Source organism: Pleurodeles waltl, chromosome 2_2 (genome assembly GCF_031143425.1).
Source record: "Pleurodeles waltl isolate 20211129_DDA chromosome 2_2, aPleWal1.hap1.20221129, whole genome shotgun sequence".
Classification (NCBI taxonomy): Eukaryota; Metazoa; Chordata; class Amphibia; order Caudata; family Salamandridae; genus Pleurodeles; species Pleurodeles waltl.
The window spans coordinates 890,400,223-890,422,010 of NC_090439.1; the positions used below are offsets into that span (position 1 = coordinate 890,400,223).

The 21,788-nt window shown below is 49.8% G+C and overlaps 1 protein-coding gene across 8 annotated transcripts in view; it reads right to left on the bottom strand.

The window, feature by feature from the left end:
• Window positions 1-21,788, bottom strand: part of UBR5 (ubiquitin protein ligase E3 component n-recognin 5) — a 1,605,594-nt gene that overhangs the window by 525,694 nt on the left and 1,058,112 nt on the right. For all 8 annotated transcript variants that reach the window (XM_069220579.1, XM_069220580.1, XM_069220578.1 and 5 more), the window contains one exon: window positions 13,688-13,799. In XM_069220579.1, coding sequence (XP_069076680.1) covers window positions 13,688-13,799 — 112 coding nt within the window. The remainder of the gene's footprint in view (window positions 1-13,687; window positions 13,800-21,788) is intronic.

Consider the following 21,788-nt stretch of genomic DNA (forward strand, 5'->3'; position numbering starts at 1 on the left):
TATGTTTTTTTTTTTTTTAACATATACTAATTTTAATTACTATATGTTAAACCAACCACTGTGCCACACAGCCGGCGGTGGTTGGCCATAGGGCCTAACCGAGGCCAACCGCCTATAAGCACCCATACTTGCACTGTGCATGGCTGTAAAGAAATGGCTCCCTGTTGCAGTTACCCCCCACTTTTTGCCTGATACTGATGCTGACTTGACTGAGAAGTGTGCTGGGACCCTGCTAACCAGGCCCCAGCACCAGTGTTCTTTCACCTAAAATGTACCATTGTTTCCACAATTGGCACAACCCTGGCACCTAGGTAAGTCCCTTGTAACTGGTACCCCTAGTACCAAGGGCCCTGATGCCAGGGAAGGTCTCTAAGGGCTGCAGCATGTCTTATGCCACCCTAGGGACCCCTCACTCATCACAGACACACTGCTTGCCAGCTTGTGTGCGCTGGTGGGGAGAAAATGACTAAGTCGACATGGCACTCCCCTCAGGGTGCCATGCCAACCTCACACTGCCTGTGGCATAGGTAAGTCACCCCTCTAGCAGGCCTTACAGCCCTAAGGCAGGGTGCACTATACCACAGGTGAGGGCATATGTGCATGAGCACTATGCCCCTACAGTGTCTCTAAGCAAAACCTTAGACATTGTAAGTGCAGGGTAGCCATAAGAGTATATGGTCTGGGAGTCTGTCAAAAACGAACTCCACCGCTCCATAATGGCTACACTGAATACTGGGAAGTTTAGTATCAAACTTCTCAGAATAATAAACCCACACTGATGCCAGTGTTGGATTTATTAAAAAATGCACACAGAGGGCATCTTAGAGATGCCCCCTGTATTTTACCCAATTGTTCAGTGCAGGACTGACTGGTCTCTGCCAGCCTGCTGCTGAGAGACGAGTTTCTGACCCCATGCGGTGAGAGCCTTTGTGCTCTGAGGACAGAAACAAAGCCTGCACTAGGTGGAGGTGCTTCACACCTCCCCCCTGCAGGAACTGTAACACCTAGCAGTTAGCTTCAAAGGCTCAAGCTTCGTGTTACAATGCCCCAGGGCACTCCAGCTAGTGGAGATGCCCGCCCCCTGGACCCAGCCCCCACTTTTGGCGGCAAGTCCAGGAGAGATAATGAGAAAAACAAGGAGTCGTCACTGGCCAGTCAGGACAGCCCCTAAGGTGTCCTGAGCTGAGGTGACTCTGACTTTTAGGAATCCTCCATCTTGTAGAAGGAGGATTCCCCCAATAGGAATAGGGATGTGCCCCCTCCCCTCAGGGAGGAGGCACAAAGAGGGTGTACCCACCCTCAAGGACAGTAGCCATTGTCTACTGCCCTCCCAGACCTAAACACACCCCTAAATTCAGTATTTAGGGGCTCCCCAGAACCTAGGAACTTCGATTCCTGCAACTTACTGAAGAAGAGGACTGCTGAGCTGAAAAACCCCTGCAGAAGAAGAAAGAAGATACCAACTGCTTTGGCCCCAGTCCTACCATGCCTGTCTCCTGCCTTCAGAAGAAAACTGCTCCAGGATGCTTTCTCTGGGACCAGCGACCTCTGAATCCTCAGAGGACTGCCCTGCTTCCAAGAGACCAAGAAACTCCCGAGAACAGCGGCCCTGTTCAAAAAAGACTGCAACTTTGTTTCCAGAGGAGCAGATTTAAAGACCCCTGCAATCCCCGCAAGAAGCGTGAGACTTGCAACACTGCACCCGGCGACCCCAACTCGACTGGTGGAGAACCAACACCTCAGGGAGGACCCTCCGGCAACTCAGACTGTGAGTAACCAAAGTTGTCCCCCCTGAGCTCCCACAGCGACGCCTGCAGAGGGAATCCCGAGGCTCCCCCTGACCGCGACTGCCTGACTCTAAAATCCCGACGGCTGGAAAAGACCCTGCACCCGCAGCCCCCAGCACCTGAAGGATCGGAACTCCAGTGCAGGAGTGACCCCCAGGAGGCACTCTCCCTTGCCCAGGTGGTGGCTACCCCGAGGAGCCCCCCCCCCCCTTGCCTGCATCGCTGAAGAGACCCCTTGGTCTCCCATTGATTTACATTGGAAACCCTACACGTGTTTGCACACTGCACCCGGCCGCCCCAGTGCCGCTGAGGGTGTACTTTTTGTGTGAGCTTGTGTCCCCCCCGGTGCCCTACAAAACCCCCCTGGTCTGCCCTCCGAAGACGCGGGTACTTACCTGCTGGCAGACTGGAACCGGGGCACCCCCTTCTCTCCATTGAAGCCTATGCGTTTTGGGCACCACTTTGAACTCTGCACCTGACCGGCCCTGAGCTGCTGGTGTGGTGACTTTGGGGTTGCTCTGAACCCCCAACGGTGGGCTACCTTGGACCCCAATCTTAACCCCGTAGGTGGTTTACTTACCTGCAAAATCTAACAATACTTTACCTCCCCCAGGAACTGTGAAAATTGCACTGTGTCCACTTTTAAAACAGCTAAATGTGTTTTATGTAAAAAGTATATATGCTACCGTAATTCTGCAAAGTTCCCAAAGTACTTACCTGCAATACCTTTCAAATGAGATATTACATGTAGAATTTGAACCTGTGGTTCTTAAAATAAACTAAGAAAATATATTTTTCTATAACAAAACCTATTGGCTGGATTTGTTTCGGAGTGTGTGTTCCTCATTTATTGCCTGTGTGTATGTACAACAAATGCTTAACATTACTCCTTTGATAAGCCTACTGCTCGACCACACTACCACAAAATAGAACATTAGTATTATCTCTTTTTGCCACTATCTTACCTCTAAGGGGAACCCTTGGACTCTGTGCATACTATTCCTTACTTTGAAATAGTGCATACAGAGCCAACTTCCTACAATGGCCTTCACCCATGCGCAGCAGAGGTTGCCCACAAGATCTGGCTTGCAGCCAGACCCTTAGGCTAACACCCCCGAAACCACCCAAAACCATGCTGTGCACAGCCCTTTGGCTGTGTGGCAGGAGATGACTGTGTTTTCTCTTTGTGTAAGAATAGGTGTGAGAGGCTGTATCTGAGAGTGAGAATTGTAGTCAAATTGGCTGTCTGGGTGTGACAGTGTGTATATCAGTGTTTTAGAGGGTGCGTCAGTGTGAGCAGGGGTCTGTGAGTGGGTGCATGAGGGTGTCAGTGGGTCTGTGAGTGAAAGAAATTGCTTGAAAGACAAAGAAAGAAATTGAGGGAAATCGTTTTTTAGGCTTTAATATTTCATATACTAAATAAATGCATTTTTTTCTGGAAAAAAAACTATACTTTTTTTATATTAAAAAAAAAGGAAATTATTCCAGCTGGACTTGAACCCTCAAAGCTCTGTGACCTTTATACTGAGCTATGGCTTTTTTTTTTTTTTTTTAATTGCAGTTCATGGGCTTTCTGGAACTGTGAGCCCTCAAGGGCTCCCCGTGGTCCCTATTTATTTATACTTAAAAAAAAATATATACATATTAAAAAAAATAAAATAAAAAAAATGTCTTTAGGGGCTACCTGGTACTGCAGGGGAAGCCTTAAGGCTTCCCTCGCTGTGCCAATGCTTCAGCAAGCAGTTCCTGCTTGCTGAAGCATATCATCTCTGTCCCCTTTGGATTTTGAGGACGCAGGACCTGCTTTACAGGTCCCGCTGTCAAAACCCGAAGTGTTTGCTGTGGCTTAACAGCTGCAGCCTAGACAGAGGAATGGCCTGGGCACCCCGGGACATAGCAGGAGTCAGTCCTGGATTATTTTTTTTTGAGGGAGGGGGGGCTTGCTAGCGGTCCCCAGGGACATCAGTGGCTACAAGAGGTGGGCAGCGCGGGCCCCCCTCCAACATGACGATAGCCCTGGGAGATGGTGGTAACAAGCTGCAGGAGGGGACTGGGCTGCTTTCCCACGTATTGCAAAGCCCGGGTGGGGATTGCGGTCCCCAGGGCAACTGGAGTGGGATGGGTGGCTTCCCCACATATTACAAAGCTGTGGGGAAGTGGCGGTCCCCAGGACAGCGGGAGGTGGGGAACGCAGCCCCCCCTGCATACAAATACTAAGCCCCAGAAGATAATGGTGGTCCCTTGGGCAGCGGGGGAGGTCACAAATAAATTAAGGTTTGCCCCTAGGGGGATGGTGGTCCCCGAGGTATATTATTATGTGAATGCCCCGGGGAGATTGAGGTCCCTGAGGTGCCCAACACCAATCCCCCACTTTTTTGTTTGTTTTTAAAGACAGAAACCCCAGGGGCATCATAGTAACAAAGAGCAGGAGGCCGTGCTTTGTTTTTAAAAAAAAAAAATTTTATGGTGGAGCCGTGGATCCACTGGGACTCCACATGTAAAATCAAAAAGAACATTTTTTTAAAGCCCTGGGGGAGATCCCCTTTAGGACCCCACCACCACAGCTGAGTCAGCTATTGCTGTTCAAAATCACCTATGGAAAAATGAATGGGGAAAACATGTTTTGGGACTCCACTTAGAGTGTGGTATATACCATTCGGGTAACAACTCTTAAGGACAAGCTTTTCTTCAGAGTAAAGTAAACCATTTCACCTTTATATCAGGTGTATTAAAAAGTGATAACCCTATAAGAGGCTGTAATTGACAAAATTTAAAAGGAAAGTGTAGGAAGTTGGCTCTGTATGTACTATTTCAAAGTGAGAAATAGCATGCACAGAGTCCAAGGGTTCGTTCCCCTTAGAGGTAAGATAGTGGCAAAAATAGATAATTCTAATGCTCTATATTGTGGTAGTGTGGTAGAGCAGTAGGCTTATCAGAGGGTAGTGTTAAGCATTTGTTGTACACAGACAGGCAATAAATGAGGAACACACACTCAGACAATTCCAGGCCAATAGGTTTTTGTATAGAAAAATATATTTTCTTAGTTTATTTTAAGAACTACAGGTTCAAGATTCACAAACAATACTTTAAAGGAAAGGTATTTCACTTAGGAACTTTGAATTAGCAAAATAGCATATACAGTTTTCACACAAATGGCAATAAGCTATTTTAAAACTGGACACAGTGCAATTTTCACAGTTCCTGGGGGAGGTAAGTGTTTGTTAGTTTTGCAGGTAAGTAGACCACCTACAGGGTTCAAAGTTGGGTCCAAGGTAGCCCACCGTTGGGGGTTCAGGGCAACCCCAAAGATACCACACCAGCAGCTCAGGGCCGGTCAGGTGCAGAGGTCAAAGTGGTGCCCAAAACGCATAGGCTTCAATGGAGAAGGGGGTGCCCCGGTTCCAGCCTGCCAGCAGGTAAGTACCCACGTCTTCGGAGGGCAGACCAGGGGGGTTTGTAGGGCACCAGGGGGGGACACAAGTCAGCACAAAAAGTACGCCCTCAGCGGCACGGGGGCGGCCGGGTGCAGTGTGCAAACAGGCGTCGGGTTCGTAATAGGTTTCAATGGGAGACCAAGGGGTCTCTTCAGCGATGCAGGTAGGCAATGGGGGGGGGGGCTCCTCGGGGTAGCCACCACCTGGGCAAGGGAGGGGGCCACCTGGGGGTCGCTCCTGCACTGGAGGCCGGATACTTCAGGTCCTGGGGGCTGCGGGTGCAGTGTCTTTACCAGGAGTCGGGTCTTTGAAGCAGGCAGTCGCTGTCAGGGGGGGCCTCGGGATTCCCTCTGCAGGTGTCGCTGTGGGGGCTCAGGGGGGTCAGCTCTGGCTACTCACGGTCTTGTAGTCGCTGGGGAGTCCTCCCTGTGGTGTTTGTTCTCCCCAAGTTGAGCCGGGGGCGTCGGGTGCAGAGTGCAAAGTCTCACGCTTCCGGCAGGAAACGTGTTTTGTTTCAAAGTTGCTTCTTTGTTGCAAAGTTGCAGTCTTTGTGGAGCAGAGCCGCTGTCCTCGGGAGTTCTTGGTCCTTCTAGATGCAGGGTAGTCCTCTGAGGCTTCAGAGGTCGCTGGACCCTGTGGAACGCATTGCTGGAGCAGTGTCTTTAGAAGTGGGGAGACAGGCCGGTAGAGCTGGGGCCAAAGCAGTTGGTGTCTCTGTCTTCTCTGCAGGTTTTCAGCTCAGCAGTCCTTCTTCTTCTTATGTTGCAGGAATCTATCTTGCTGTGTTCTGGGAGCCCCTAAATACTCGATTTAGGGGTGGGTTTAGGTCTGGGGGGTTAGTAGCCAATGGCTACTAGCCCCGAGGGTGGCTACACCCTCTGTGCCTCCTCCCTGAGGGGAGGGGGGCACATCCCTATGTCTATTGGGGGAATCTCAGCTCAGGACACCTTAGGGGCTGTCCTGACGGGCTAGTGACTCCTCCTTGTTTTTCTCATTATCTCCTCCGTTCTTGCCGCCAAAAGTGGGGCTGTGGCCGGAGGGGGCAGGCAACTCCACTAGCTGGAGTGCCCTGGGGTGCTGTAACAAAGGGGGTGAACCTTTGAGGCTCACCGCCAGGTGTTACAGTTGCTGCAGGGGGAGGAGAAGCACCTCCACCCAGTACAGGCTTTGTTACTAGCCAAAGAGTGACAAAGGCACTCTCCCCATGTGGCCAGCAACATGTCTGGTGTGTGGCAGGCTGCTAAAACTAGTCAGCCCACAATGGTAGTCGGTTAAGGTTTCAGGGGGCATCTCTAAGATGCCTTCTGGGGTGTATGTTACAATAAAATGTACACTGGCATCAGTGTGCCTTTATTGTGCTGAGAAGTTTGATACCAAACCTCACAGTTTTCAGTGAAGCCATTATGGTGCTGTGGAGTTCGTGCATGACAGACTCCCAGACCATATACTCTTATGGCTACCCTGCACTTACAATGTCTAAGGGTTTGCTTAGACACTGTAGGGGCATAGTGCTCATGCACTGATGCCCTCACCTATTGTATAGTGCACCCTGCCTTAGGGCTGTAAGGCCTGCTAGAGGGGTGACTTATCTATACCTATAGGCAGTGTGAGGTTGGCATGGCACCCTGAAGGGAGTGCCATGTCGACGTAGTCATTTTATCTTCACTAGCACTCACAAGCTGGCAAGCAGTGTGTGTGCTGAGTGAGGGGTCCCCAGGGTGGCATAAGACATGCTGCAGCCCTTAGAGACCTTCCCTGGCATCAGGGCCCTTGGTACCAGAGGTACCAGTTACAAGGGACTTACCTGGATGCCAGGGTGTACCAATTGTGGAAACAAAAGTACAGGTTAGGGAAAGAACACTGGTGCTGGGGCCTGGTTAGCAGGCATCAGCACACTTTCAAATCATAACTTGGCATCAGCAAAGGAAAAATGTCAGGGGGTAACCATGCCAAGGACGCATTTCCTTACAGAAAGTCATCACTTTACACCAAGTAATGATTATAATGAAAGTAGCCTTGAACATCAGACATGAAAAGCCCCACAGGGTTACAGGACACCATACACCTCAGTAACAATTTAAGGAAAAATAGCACCTGCAAAAAGCAGGAACACCCACTGGCTGCCACAATTAGCTTGTAACAGATGTATACCTGACAAAATCATCACTGCCCTGCCGAAGCATGGCTCTTCTGTGAAATAAGTAACAAATAACACCTCACTAGTCAGTACAGGAGTTATGAAGTAGGCCAAAAGGTTGTGAGGACCCAATCTAATTCGCTGCTCCACCCCTACTGTCACAAAAATGTCTTAAAGCTGAAACTGCCTGTGCACCAAATGAAAGGGCACCATCAAACTAGCATGTCAATCAATGTGGCTTGGCCTGGCTCCGAAAACCCTGAGGCACGTTATCAGGCATGGTGACATAGCGCAACTGAGGAAGCCATAGCTTGACCCGTGGAGTCAATAGTATCCATACCACAGCAAATGATTATTGTAGGAAGTTGGCTCTGTATGTGCTATTTCAAAGTAAGGAATAGCATGCACAGAGTCCAAGGGTTCCCCTTAGAGGTAAAATAGTGGTAAAAAGAGATAATACTAATGCTCTATTTTGTGGTAGTGTGGTCGAGCAGTAGGCTTATCCAAGGAGTAGTGTTAAGCATTTGTTGTACATACACATAGACAATAAATGAGGTACACACACTCAGAGACAAATCCAGCCAATAGGTTTTGTTATAGAAAAATATCTTTTCTTAGTTTATTTTAAGAACCACAGGTTCAAATTTCACATGTAATAGCTTGTTTGGAAGGTATTGCAGGTAAGTACTCTAGGAACTTTGAATCATTACATTAGCATGAATACTTTTGTCATAAAACACAATAAGCTGTTTTAAAAGTGGACACTTATTGCAATTTTCACAGTTCCTGGGGGAGGTAAGTTATTGTTAGTTTTCACAGGTAAGTAAGTCACTTACAGTTCTCAGTTTTTGGTCCAAGGTAGCCCACCGTTGGGGGTTCAGAGCAACCCCAAAGTTATCACACCAGCAGCTCAGGGCCGGTCAGGTGCAAAGGTCAAAGAGGTGCCCAAAACACATAGGCTATAATGGAGAGAAGGGGGTGCCCCGGTTCCAGTCTGCCAGCAGGTAAGTACCCGCGTCTTCGGAGGGCAGACCAGGGGGGGTTTTGTAGGGCACCGGGGGACACACAAAGTAGCACAGAAAGTACACCCTCAGCAGCGCGGGGGCGGCCGGGTGCAGTGTGCAAACACGCGTCGGGTTTCCTTCAGGTTTCAATGGGAGACCAAGGGGTCTCTTCAGCGATGCAGGCAGGCAAGGGGGGGGGGCTCCTCGGGGTAGCCACCACCTGGGCAAGGGAGAGGGCCTCCTGGAGGTCACTCCTGCACAGAAGTTCCGTTTCTTTAGGGGCTGGGGGCTGCGGGTGCAGGGTCTTTTCCAGCCGTCGGGAAATGGAGTTCAGACAGTCGCGGTCAGGGGGAGCCTGGGGATTCCCTCTGCAGGCGTCGCTGTGGGGGCTCAGGGGGGACAACTTTGGTTACTCACAGTCGTAGAGTCGCCGGAGGGTCCTCCCTGAGTTGGTTGTTCTCCACCAGTCGAGTCGGGGTCGCCGGGTGCAGTGTTGCAAGTCTCACGCTTCTTGCGGGGAATGGCAGGGGCCTTTAAATCTGCTCCTTGTAACAAAGTTGCAGTTCTTTTGGAGCAGTGCCGCTGTCCTCAGGAGTTTCTTGTCTTTTTCGAAGCAGGGCAGTCCTCAGAGGATTCAGAGGTCGCTGGTCCCTTGGAAAGCGTCGCTGGAGCAGGTTCTTTGGAAGGCAGGAGACAGGCCGGTAAGTCTGGGGCCAAGGCAGTTGGTGTCTTCTGGTCTTCCTCTGCAGGGGTCTTTCAGCTCGGCAGTCCTTCTTCTTGTAGTTGCAGGAATCTAACTCTTTAGGTTCAGGGAAGCCCTTAAATACTAAATTTAAGGGCGTGTTTAGGTCTGGGGGGTTAGTAGCCAATGGCTACTAGCCCTGAGGGTGGGTACACCCTCTTTTTGCCTCCTCCCAAGGGGAGGGGGTCACATCCCTAATCCTATTGGGGGAATCCTCCATCTGCAAGATGGAGGATTTCTAAAAGTTAGAGTCACTTCAGCTCAGGACACCTTAGGGGCTGTCCTGACTGGCCAGTGACTCCTCCTTGTTTTTCTCATTATCTCTCCTGGACTTGCCGCCAAAAGTGGGGGCTGGGTCCAGGAGGCGGACATCTCCACTAGCTGGAGTGCCCTGGGGCATTGTAACACGAAGCTTGAGCCTTTGAAGCTCACTGCTAGGTGTTACAGTTCCTGCAGGGGGGAGGTGTGAAGCACCTCCACCCAGGGCAGGCTTGGTTTCTGTCCTCAGAGAGCACAAAGGCTCTCACCGCATGAGGTCAGACACTCGTCTCTCAGCAGCAGGCTGGCACAGACCAGTCAGTCCTGCACTGAACAATTGGGTAAAATACAGGGGGTATCTCTAAGATGCCCTCTGTGTGCATTTTTTAATAAATCCAACACTGGCATCAGTGTGGGTTTATTATTCTGAGAAGTTTGATACTAAACTTCCCAGTATTCAGTGTAGCCATTATGGAGCTGTGGAGTTCGTTTTTGACAGACTCCCAGCCCATATACTCTTATGGCTACCCTGCACTTACAATGTCTAAGGTTTTGCTTAGACACTGTAGGGGCATAGTGCTCATGCACATATGCCCTCACCTGTGGTATAGTGCACCCTGCCTTAGGGCTGTAAGGCCTACTAGAGGGGTGACTTACCTATGCCACAGGCAGTGGGAGGTTGGCATGGCACCCTGAGGGGAGTGCCATGTCGACTTAGTCATTTTCTCCCCATCAGCACACACAAGCTGGCAAGCAGTGTGTCTGTGCTGAGTGAGGGGTCCCTAGGGTGGCATAAGACATGCTGCAGCCCTTAGAGACCTTCCCTGGCATCAGGGCCCTTGGTACCAGGGGTACCAGTTACAAGGGACTTACCTAGGTGCCAGGGTTGTGCCAATTGTGGAAACAATGGTACATTTTAGGTGAAAGAACACTGGTGCTGGGGCCTGGTTAGCAGGGTCCCAGCACACTTCTCAGTCAAGTCAGCATCAGTATCAGGCAAAAAGTGGGGGGTAACTGCAACAGGGAGCCATTTCTTTACAATTATTTTAGCTGCTTGCTGGCCATCATGTGTCATAGGAGTGAGCGTGCTCCTTATTTCTTCCAGAAGCACAGGCAAGATGTTCACAAATTAGTCCCTTAAAGAATGAGAGAAACGTCCAAGAACACAAGTTGTATTCACAGAGCGTAGAGCAGAACTTGTGGAGGAAAAAATATGCCTGCCAAAGAAGTCTAGACAACTGGACACTGTATCAGAGGGGACATGTGGGAGGGACTCAATATCGTGGGAGAGACTCAATATCATGTGGGCCGAAGCAGCCTGTGCCACTAAACTTTGATGAGTAGGATGTCTTATTATGCAAACTGGATAACCAGGGGCATGTTGGTGCCAGTGGGATACAGACCGGTCAACAGGGGCCCCTGTATCTGGCTTAGCCCAAGCCCCTAACAAAACACCATCTAGGACTTCAGTGTAAGCAAGCACTGGTTCAACCCCTATTTGGCTTTGATAGAGGACATTAATTAGGGGATCTGAAGCTAATTACACTAAAGGAAGAGTTCGCTCCAACACTACTGCAACCCTTTCCAGCATGTCTGCAAAAGAGGAGCTCACCTCCGTGGCAAGTCCATGGGGGAAACCAGGCATGAGGATGGAGAAGAATCCAAGCCACTAGCTACAGCTAGGTCAGTTACTCAGCTAACCTCTCTGCGGTACCTATCCCTCTACTGCTTCTCCACCACCTCCCTCAGTAGGATAAACATGAGGGTAGTCTTGTGGAGGAAGATCAGGGATGACTGGCACTGTTCCAGATGTAGGAAAGTACTCTTTTTGGCATGGTTACCTCCACTTTTTGCCTGCTATCAGTGTGCTTAGGCTGTCTTCACTGGGACCGGCTAGCCAGGACCTAAGTGATTGAGCTCTCTCCCTCCAAATTTGGTTGCCTAGGACATTTGTGCACTCCACAATTGTCATACTGGTGCCCCCTTACAAGTCCTTAGTATATGGTACTTAGGTACCCAGGGCATTGGGACACCAGGGGTCCCCCACGGGCAGCAGCATGTATTATGCCACGCATGAAAGCTCATGCAAAATGAGTCTGCAGGACTGCCATTGCAGACTGCGTGAAAAGGTGCATGCACCCTTTCACCACAGCTCAAAACACCAGGTCACCATAAGTCACAACTATGGTAGGCCCTTCTAGCCCAGAGGGAAGGGTGTAGGTCCCTGTGTGGGAGGGCACCCCTGCATGAGCAGAGGTGCCCCTACGAACTCCAGTTCCATTGCACTGGACTTCGTAAATGCGGGGAAGACATTTCATAATGACAAATCCGAATCTGGGCATGTTTGGTATCAAACATGTTGGAATCATACCCTGATACAAATGCAATTATTGGTTGTATGATTCGATGTACTCTTGAGGCTCTTAGAGGACCCCCCAGTACTGCTCCTACCAGCCTTCCAGGGTTTTCCAGGCAGCCGACGCTGCTGCCACCCCTCAGACAGACTTCTGCCCACCTGCTGCTTGATCAGCTCAAGCTGGGGAAGGCAGAGCAAAGGATTTACTGTGAAAGATAGTGGCAACACCCTCTCCCTTGGACATAGGTGTTACAAGGCTTGGGAGGGGTATCCTCCGCAAGCCACTGGTTTGCTTTGAAGGGTACACTTGGTGCCCTCCATGCATAAACCAGTTTGCACCAGTCCAGGGACCGCCAGCCCTTGCTCTGGCGCGAAACTGGACAAAGGAAGGGTGAGTCACCACCCGCCTTGTCCATCACCTGGTGCCCAGAGCTCCTTTAGGTGGCCACTTGATTCTGCCATTTTGAAAACCAGATGTGCAGAGGCCCCAGAGAGCATCAGCGTGGCCAGGTCAGGCAGGTGACGTGTCAGCCCCCCTCCTGATAGGTGGTCACCCTGCAAGGGGACCAATCTTCCTTCCTGGGCTATTTAGGGTCTCCATCTTGGGTGGGTTCTCAGATTTGATGGGCAAGACTCCACCAGGACTCATCTGCATTGTTAACCTCTCCTCCTGGTCACTGGACCCGCAACTGGACACTTCAGAAACTGGCAAGACTGCAACTTATGGGACGACCTCACCTTGCAACATTGTTTCTCCGACGCCTTCCAGCAACTGCAACATTTCCCTGGCTGTTTATCCTCAGGGGTCGGCAAGACATCAGCTGCACCAAGAAGGAAGAAGGAATCTCCCTTGGAGAGAAGGAGTCACTCCCCGGCAACTGACGCACTTACAGCAACGGCATCCGGCTGCATGGATTGGCTCTCCTTTGGAACTGTGTGGATCCTGCATCACAGGTGGTGGTCTGGAGGGGTCCCCTTGGTCTTCTCTGTCCACTGTCCAGCTTGGAGATGGTGAGCCCTTGCCTCTCCTTGCAGGACAGTACCCCTGTGCACCGTGACTCTTGCAGCAACCAAGGCTTGTTGTGTCCTGCTCCAAGGCATCTCAAAGTAAATCTAAATAAGGCATACCAACTGGCCAGAATGTTTTTGAATAAGTTTCTAAGAGTCAAATTCATCAAATTTGTCAATGCTTTTTCGCACTTAAGTAAAAAGACCTGATTTTTTTGTTTCTTGTAAATCTAAATCTCAGGAACCCTCTGGTTGAATCTTTTTGTTTCTGTGTTTATAAATTTAAATAAAATATCTATTTTACTGGTTGTCAGATTTCTTGAGTGTCGAGTTTCTTTCAATCATTGTGGAGCTGTTTAAATGCTTCACACCAATTCCTCTGTGTGAGCCTGGCTGCTCAGAGCCACAGCTACCCAGGGTTGAGCTAAGGTTAAAACAAACACAACTCAAGTGTTCCTATAATGGGTTGGTAGTTTATTACAGAGTGAGGTCACATCACCATGTCATGTATCACATTTCCTCATAAGTATTAATAGCAGTTTGCTTACAAACAATAAACATCATTCCTCTCTAAAGAAGTAAAGAAAGCTGAGCAACATTTTGAGTATCATTTACTGTTCTATTAGTGCCTAATCCATATCTCTTACTAGATTAAGTCTTGAGGGCCAGACTTTGCAAACCTTAGAGTGAAGTGCATAAAGGAAGAAAAACAGGTGTCTATCTCGAGTTTAAATTGAACCCTTTTTTATTGTCCAGTACAGAAGAACCAATGCAAGAGGAAAGGGTGTGTAGTTTCAATCCTTATAACTCTCTAATATCCATGTTTTTCGTTTTGCATTTAAAAACCTACTGAAACACACAGAAAGGTAATGTTTCATACCTAATGCATCTTGAAACTTAAGCAATGGGGGGGGGTTATTTTAGTATATGAAAAACCAAACCGGCATTAACAAATATTTACCATCTTCATCATGTTCATCATGCTGCCCCTCAGCTTCAGCATTTTCTTCTCCATGCTCCTCTTGCTCATCATGATGGTCCTCCTCACCCGCTACTCCTTCCACAACTTCAACCTTTTAAAAAATATATATAAAACATGTAAATGAACATTTAAATAATTCTTAAATTGTCCATTCAAAATTGGTTATTCAACTCAACACAGTACATGTTATACACTAATAAATGTTTACAACGCTCTATTTGGACAAAAAAGCAACACTAACATCCTGCACAAGCCATAAAATCAAATTCATACAATATTGTATTATCTTACCCAGGCACAATCCACCTTGAAAGGGAGGGGTTGCTTCACCTCAAGAACCCGATTTAAAACACTAAGTAATCAGTGCAAATCTAAATTGACACCTTTTTAAGAGTTAGAACCTTTGCCTTTCCCATTGCCTGAATGTCCTGGATTATTTTCCCTGTGGTGTGGAGCAAAAATAAAGCATGTCCAGTATGGCTCTGATAAAAGGGAGCCTCTGAGAAGTCAGGCTGACCGCGGCACTTTGACAGTAAACCCAACAGATGACAGGAGGTATGCTTTAGTCTGGAAGTGGCTGACAACTGCCTGGGGTCAACCTGCCTTCAACAGCCAGTTGTCGAGGTAGAGAAGACAGGCAAGAGTTCAAGGGTAGAATCAGCCTTGTCCCTAAACAGGTGTGTTCCATCCAACAGCATGTCTCTCAGGGAGGACTGAACATCGTCTGAGAACCCAGTTGAATGCAGTGACAGGTGTCAACGATTTGATAACACTGGTGCCTACAGCACATCCAATAGAGTCAGTGGTGTTCAAGCAACAACGAATTCTGAATTTTGCTACATCACAACCATCCTGAATGGCCCATGACAGAAAATGGTGAAGTGTTTTAAGAACACCTGGGAAGACCTTAGCCAATGAATTCCAGAGGGCATGAGTGTAGCAGCCTAATAAGCAGGAACCATTATTAGACCATAGGGCTACATTGCATTTGATAAGAGACATTTACCGAATGTCTCTACTCACTTTAACTCCCTGTCAAGGAAGAGTGACAGAAAAATAGTTGGGGGTAGTCTGGCTGGTAGAGGCCTGCACCACAAGGCTATCGGGAGAAGGATTCTGTCACAGAAAAGTCAGATTGGATGGAGGAGGGCATTGGCATCTAGCAATGGGCCGCTCAAGGTTTAGCTTGAGCCTCTAATAGGGTATCAGTCAAGGCCTCATTAAAAGGCACTGAGTCTTTGTCAGAAAGGACAATTGGGATCACCTGATCAGATGCCAAGGCTGGCATCGGGTTGCCTGGGCATGTGTGCCAGGGGTGGTATCCATACAAAAGTAGATATCAGAAGAGGCACAGAGGAGCCAGCTGGTGCCGAAGGCGAACTTGGCAGCGGTAAGCAAGGTGGTAATTCTCTTGGTTCCAAGGAGCGATCCCGGCGCTCTCTCTTCCAGTAATTGGTGACGTAAAGTTTCACCTTGCAATCCCTGATGGCAGTCTGGTTCAAGAAAGTGCAGTACCCGCAGGTCTTGCAGTCGTGGTTCAATCCCAGACAACAGGCACATCTGGTGGGGATTAGTCACATATGTGTTTGTGACAAAAACAGCCTGTTAGAAGCTCCGGACCTGCAAAGCAGGTAAAGAAAGAAAATATCAGTATGCTGGAGTGACATATATAGGCCCTACATGCCACTTCATAAGCGGAACAGTGTCAGTGTGGAGCCACACTGTACCACCTTCCACCAGTACTACAATATCAGTTTCCGAATCCAGTCTGACACCTGGGGGATATTAAAAAGGTGAGGAATCTGCAATTAGATGACTCTCTCAGAACAATCTCGTAAGACAGTAGGAGGTGGAGGGGGGTGGAGCAGAGCTTCCCTTCCCACCCTTTACCTTTGCTTGCTGGCACTCCCGAGCAGGAAACGCTCAGCCTCTTCCCCTGCTCGCACCCACGGGCACTGTGGCTGGAGGGTGCATTGGAGCAAGGCAGACAGTGAGAGGCCTCCAGAGGAGCGAGAATTGGTAGCTGCAACAGAGGGCCTACTGGGACTGAATTGAGGGGTCAACTGGGCCCTGCCTGGAGGACGTGAGCGGGGGACATTCCCAGATCGGGTCGTGCACCACCCCCAAAGTGACAGTAGTAAGACAGCACAGCAGTGGCGGACATCTACACCCATCTATGTTTGAATCAGTGAATACTAAGGCTCCCTTGCTGAAGGGGCTTGTTGCGGTGTGAGGGAGTGACCACTGCAGGCCTGGGTCATGGTAAACGGATGAGCCCAGAAAATGGCACAAGTTAACAGTCTTGATAAATGTACTTGAGGATGTTGACCCAGGATGGACAATCCAGGCGAGGACCAACAGCAAGGTGGTGAGCCTTTCCTGGGTTCCATAATGGCTGACATCCAGGAGCTCTGAGGCTCTATAACACCTATAGAGCCTAAAGCGGATGCAGTAACAGTCTACATCAACCTTGTCAGGGCTGACTTCAATAAGATCTATGAGAAGGTGGCTGTGGCAGGTAAGCATATTAATGAGCTTTGTCCGCAACAAAACATCTTGAAGACCAAGTACAGACCTTAATTGAACAGAGTGCAGTAATGGCAGCCAGGCTGGAGGACAAGGAAGGTAGCATCCGAAGAAATTATGTAAGAGTGGTAGGGGTACCGGAGAGTATGGCGGACCCCAGCATGGATTTATTCCTAGAAGATCTTATCCTTAAACTCAAGCCGAAGAGACTATTCAAATTTTTCTCAGTTGAGAGGGCTCAGAGCGCTGGGCCACCTCCAAGGCCCGGGCGCCCCTGCGCACAATAGTCACTAGGATCCTGAACTATAGGGACGAGATGTCATTTTGCAAGCTGCTAGGAAGAAGCCAAAAAAGCACTCAAGGCAAGGAGGTTCAATACATGATGCTGTCCCCCATCAAGCTACAAGGTATAACAGACGGCAAAACATGGCATTTTACTACATCTAAGGAAGTGCACGACTGGATGTACAGCAATAAAGTGGTGGGTAAGAAGCCAAATGGAGAGTGTTAGGCGAATCGGCCTAAGGTGAACGAGGAAACAAGAATTGCCACACTGAAAGGAAAACAGCAGCCGCAGCTCTTCTCGTCGGACACGTGATCAGAGCCTTTGGAGATTCCTCCTGACGGCCTCTTGACGAGGGTCTAGAGATACTGCTGCTGAGTACATTTACCGCATACGATTCTGGGAATATGCCTGTGGGCAGGAGGGCAACTGGGGACTAGATACTTAGGGTGTGGCTCAACACACTGCGAGCATTGGATATGTTTACTACCATAAGTGTGGATGAAATGTTTATTAGGCTTATTCATATCCAAACTACAACCATGCAGGCGGCTGTGGCTTACCTTCACTACTAGATGTTATTCTCTGGGCGACAGGCGCTCTGCAAGTTGGGTGGTGGGTTGTTCAAAACACACAATGCAGGGCTGCTAGTTTTGCTGGGTAGGGGGAGTTTGTGGATATGGGATGTGTAAGGAAATGCCTCCTTGGCATGGTTACCCCCTGACTTTTTGCCTTTGCTGATGCTAAGTTTTGATTTGAAAGTGTGCTGAGTCCTGCTAACCAGGCCCCAGCACCAGTGTTCTTTCCCTAACCTGTACTTTTGTTTTCACAATTGGCATACCCTGGCATCCAGGTAAGTCCCTTGTAACTGGTGCCCCTGGTACCAAGGGCCCTGATGCCAGGGAAGATCTCTAAGGGCTGCAGCATATCTTATGCCACCCTGGGGACCCCTCATTCAGCACAGACACTGCTTGCCAGCTTGTGTGTGAGGGTGAGGACAAAACGAGTAAGTCGACATGGCACTCCCCTCAGGTTGCCATGCCAACCTCACACTGCCTATGCAGTATAGATAAGTCACCCTTCTAGCAGGCCTTACAGCCCTAAGGCAGGGTGCACTATACCATAGGTGAGGGCACCAGTGTATGAGCACTGTGCCCCTACAGTGTCTAAGCAAAACCTTAGACATTGTAAGTGCAGGGTAGCCATAAGAGTATATGGTCTGGGAGTCTGTCTTGCACGAACTCCACAGCACCATAATGGCTACACTGAAAACTGGGAAGTTTGGTATCAAACTTCTCAGCACAATAAATGCACACTGATGCCAGTGTACATTTTATTGTAACTTTCACCCCAGAGGGCACCTTAGAGGTGCCCCCTGAAACCTTAACCAACTACCCTTGTAGGCTGACTGGTTTTAGCAGCCTGCCACACTCGAGACATGTTGCTGGCCACATGGGGAGAGTGCCTTTGTCACTCTGTGGCTAGTAACAAAGCCTGTACTGGGTGGAGATGCTTATCACCTCCCCCTTACAGGAACTGTAACACCTGGCGGTGAGCCTCAAAGGCTCACCCCCTTTGTTACAGCGCCCAAGGGCATTCCAGCTAGTGGAGTTGCCCGCCCCCTCCGGCCACGGCCCCACTTTTGGCGGCAAGGCAGGAGGAGATAATGAGAAAAACAAGGAGGAGTCACTGGCCAGTCAGGACAGCCCGTAAGGCAACCTGAGCTGACTGACTTTTAGAAATCCTACATCTTGTAGAAGGAGGATTCCCCCAGTAGGGATAGGAATGTGACCCCCTCCCCTTGGGAGGAGGCACAAAGAGGGTGTAGCCACCCTCAGGGCTAGTACCATTGGCTACTGCCCTCCCAGACCTAAACACACCCCTAAATTCCGTATTTAGGGGCTCCCCTGAACCTAGGAACTCAGATTCCTGCAACCTAAGAAGAAGAGGACTGCTGAGCTGAAAAACCCTGCAGAGAAGACGGAGACACCAACTGCTTTGGCCCCAGCTCTACCAGCCTGTCTCCCCACTTCTAAAGACACTGCTCCAGCGACGCTTTCCCCAGGACCAGCGACCTCTGAATCCTCAGAGGATTGCCCTGCTCTAGAAGGACCAAGAAACTCCAGAGGACAGTGGCTCTGTTAATCCAAGACTGCAACTTTGTTTCAAAGGAGCAACTTTAAAACAACTGTTTCCCACCGGAAGCGTAAGACTTGCTACTCTGCACCCGACGCCCCCGGCTCGACTTGTGGAGAAACAACACTTCAGGGGGGACTCCCCGGCGACTACGAGACTGAGTAACCAGAGTTGCCCCCCCTGAGCCGCCACAGCGACGCCTGCAGAGGGAATCCCGAGGCTCCCCCTGACCGCGACTGCCTGACTCCCAGATCCCGATGCCTGGTAAAGACTCTGCACCCGTAGCCCCCAGGACCTGAAAGATCGGAACTCCAGTGCAGGAGTGACCCCCAGGAGGCCCTCTCCCTTGCCCAGGTGGTGGCTACCCCGAGGAACCCCCCCCCTTGCCTGCCTGCATCGCTGAAGAGACCCCTTGGTCTCCCACTGATTTCCATTGGAAACCCGACGTGTGTTTGCACACTGCACCCGGCCGCCCCTGTGCTGCTGAGGGTGTACTTTCTGTGCTAACTTGTGTCCCCCCGGTGCCCTACAAAACCCCCCTGGTCTGCCCTCCGAAGACGCGGGTACTTACCTGCTGGCAGACTGGAACCGGGGCACCCCCTTCTCCATTGAAGCCTATGTGTTTAGGGCACCACTTTGACATCTGTACCTGGCCGGCCCTGAGCTGCTGGTGTGGTAACTTTGGGGTTGCTCTGAACCCCCAACGGTGGGCTACTTTGGACCCAAACTTGAACCCTGTAGGTGGTTTACTTACCTGCAAGAACTAACAAACTCTTACTCCCCCTAGGAACTGTGAAAATTGCACTGTGTCTAGTTTTAAAATAGCTATATATGATTTATTTGAAAAGTATATATGCTATTGTGATTATTCTAAGTTCCTAAAGTACTTACCTGCAATACCTTTCATTTGAAGTATTACATGTAAAATTTTAACCTATGGTTCTTAAAATAAAGAAGATATTTTTCTATACAAAAACCTATTGGCCTGGAATTGTCTCTGAGTGTGTGTTCCTCATTTATTGCTTGTGTGTGTACAACAAATGCTTAACACTACTCCTTTGATAAGCCTACTGCTCGACCACACTACCACAAAATAGAGCATTAGTATTATCTCTTTTTGCCACTATCTTACCTCTAAGGGGAACCCTTGGACTCTGTGCATACTATTCCTTACTTTGAAATAGTGCATACAGAGCCAACTTCCTTCAGAGATGGACTTAACAGTGGAAGACTTAGTAAGGGTCCTGCGAGGCCTGCAATTGGGAAGGCACCAGGCCCTAATGGTTTGCCAGTTGAAATGTGTAAAGAAATGGCTCCCTGTTACAGTTACCCCCCACTTTTTGCCTGATGCTGACTTGACTGAGAACTGTGCTGGGACCCTGCTAACCAGGCCCAAGCACCAGTGTTCTTTCACCTAAAATGTACCACTGTCTCCCCAATTGGCACAACCCTGGCACCCAGGTAAGTCCCTTGTAACTTGTACCCCTGGTACCAAGGGCCCTGATGCCAGGGAAGGTCTCTAAGGGCTGCAGCATGACTTATGCCACCCTAGGGACCCCTCACTCAGCACAGACACACTGCTTGCCAGCTTGTGTGTGCTAGTGGGGAGAAAATGACTAAGTCGACATGGCACTCCCCTCAGGGTGCCATGCCAACCTCACACTGCCTGTGGCATAGGTAAGTCACCCCTCTAGCAGGCCTTACAGCCCTAAGGCAGGGTGCACTATACCACAGGTGAGGGCATATGTGCATGAGCACTATGCCCCTACAGTGTCTAAGCAAAACCTTAGACATTGTAAGTGCAGGGTAGCCATAAGAGTATATGTTCTGGGAGTCTGACCAAAAACGAACTCCACAGCTCCATAATGGCTACACTGAATACTGGGAAGTTTAGTATCAAACTTCTCAGAATAATAAACCCACACTGATGCCAGTGTTGGATTTATTAAAAAATGCACACAGAGGGCATCATAGAGATACCCCCTGTATTTTACCCAATTGTTCAGTGGAGGACTGACTGGTCTGTGCCAGCCTGCTGCTGAGAGACGAGTTTCTGACCCCATGCGGTGAGAGCCTTTGTGCTCTCCGAGGACAGAAACAAAGCCTGCTCTGGATGGAGGTGCTTCACACCTCCCCCCTGCAGGAACTGTAACACCTAGCAGTGAGCTTCAAAGGCTCAAGCTTCGTGTTACAATGCCCCAGGGCACTCCAGCTAGTGGAGATGCCCGCCCCCTGGACACAGCCCCCACTTTTGGCGGCAGCTCCAGGAGAGATAATGAGAAAAACAAGGAGGAGTCACTGGCCAGTCAGGACAGCCCCTAAGGTGTCCTGAGCTGAGGTGACTCTGACTTTTAGAAATCCTCCATCTTGTAGAAGGAGGATTCCCCCAATAAGGATAGGAATGTGACCCCCTCCCCTTGGGAGGAGGCACAAAGAGGGTGTACCCACCCTCAGGGCTAGTAGCCATTGGCTACTAACCCCCCAGACCTAAACACGCCCTTAAATTTAGTATTTAAGGGCTCCCCAGAACCTAAGAATTTAGGTTCCTGCAACTTACAAGAAGAGGACTGCTGAGCTGAAAGACCCCTGCAGAGGAAGAAAAGAAGACACCAACTGCTTTGGCCCCAGACCTACCGGCCTGTCTCCTGCCTTCCAAAGAAACCTGCTCCAGCGACGCTTTCCCAAGGACCAGCGACCTCTGAATCCTCAGAGAACTGCCCTGCTTCAAGAAAGACAAGAAACTCCCGAGGACAGCAGCACTGCTCCAAAAGAACTGCAACTTTGTTACAAGGAGCAGATTTAAAGACCCCTGCAACTCCCCGCAAGAAGCGTGAGACTTGCAACACTGCACCCGGCGACCCCGACTCGACTGGTGGAGAACAACCAACTCAGGGAGGACCCTCCGGCGACTCTACGACTGTGAGTAACCAAAGTTGTCCCCCCTGAGCCCCCACAGCGACGCCTGCAGAGGGAATCCCGAGGCTCCCCCTGACCACGACTGCCTGAACTCTAATTTCCCGACGGCTGGAAAAGACCCTGCACCCGCAGCCCCCAGCACCTGAAGGATCGGAACTTCTGTGCAGGAGTGACCCCCAGGAGGCCCTCTCCCTTGCCCAGGTGGTGGCTACCCCGAGG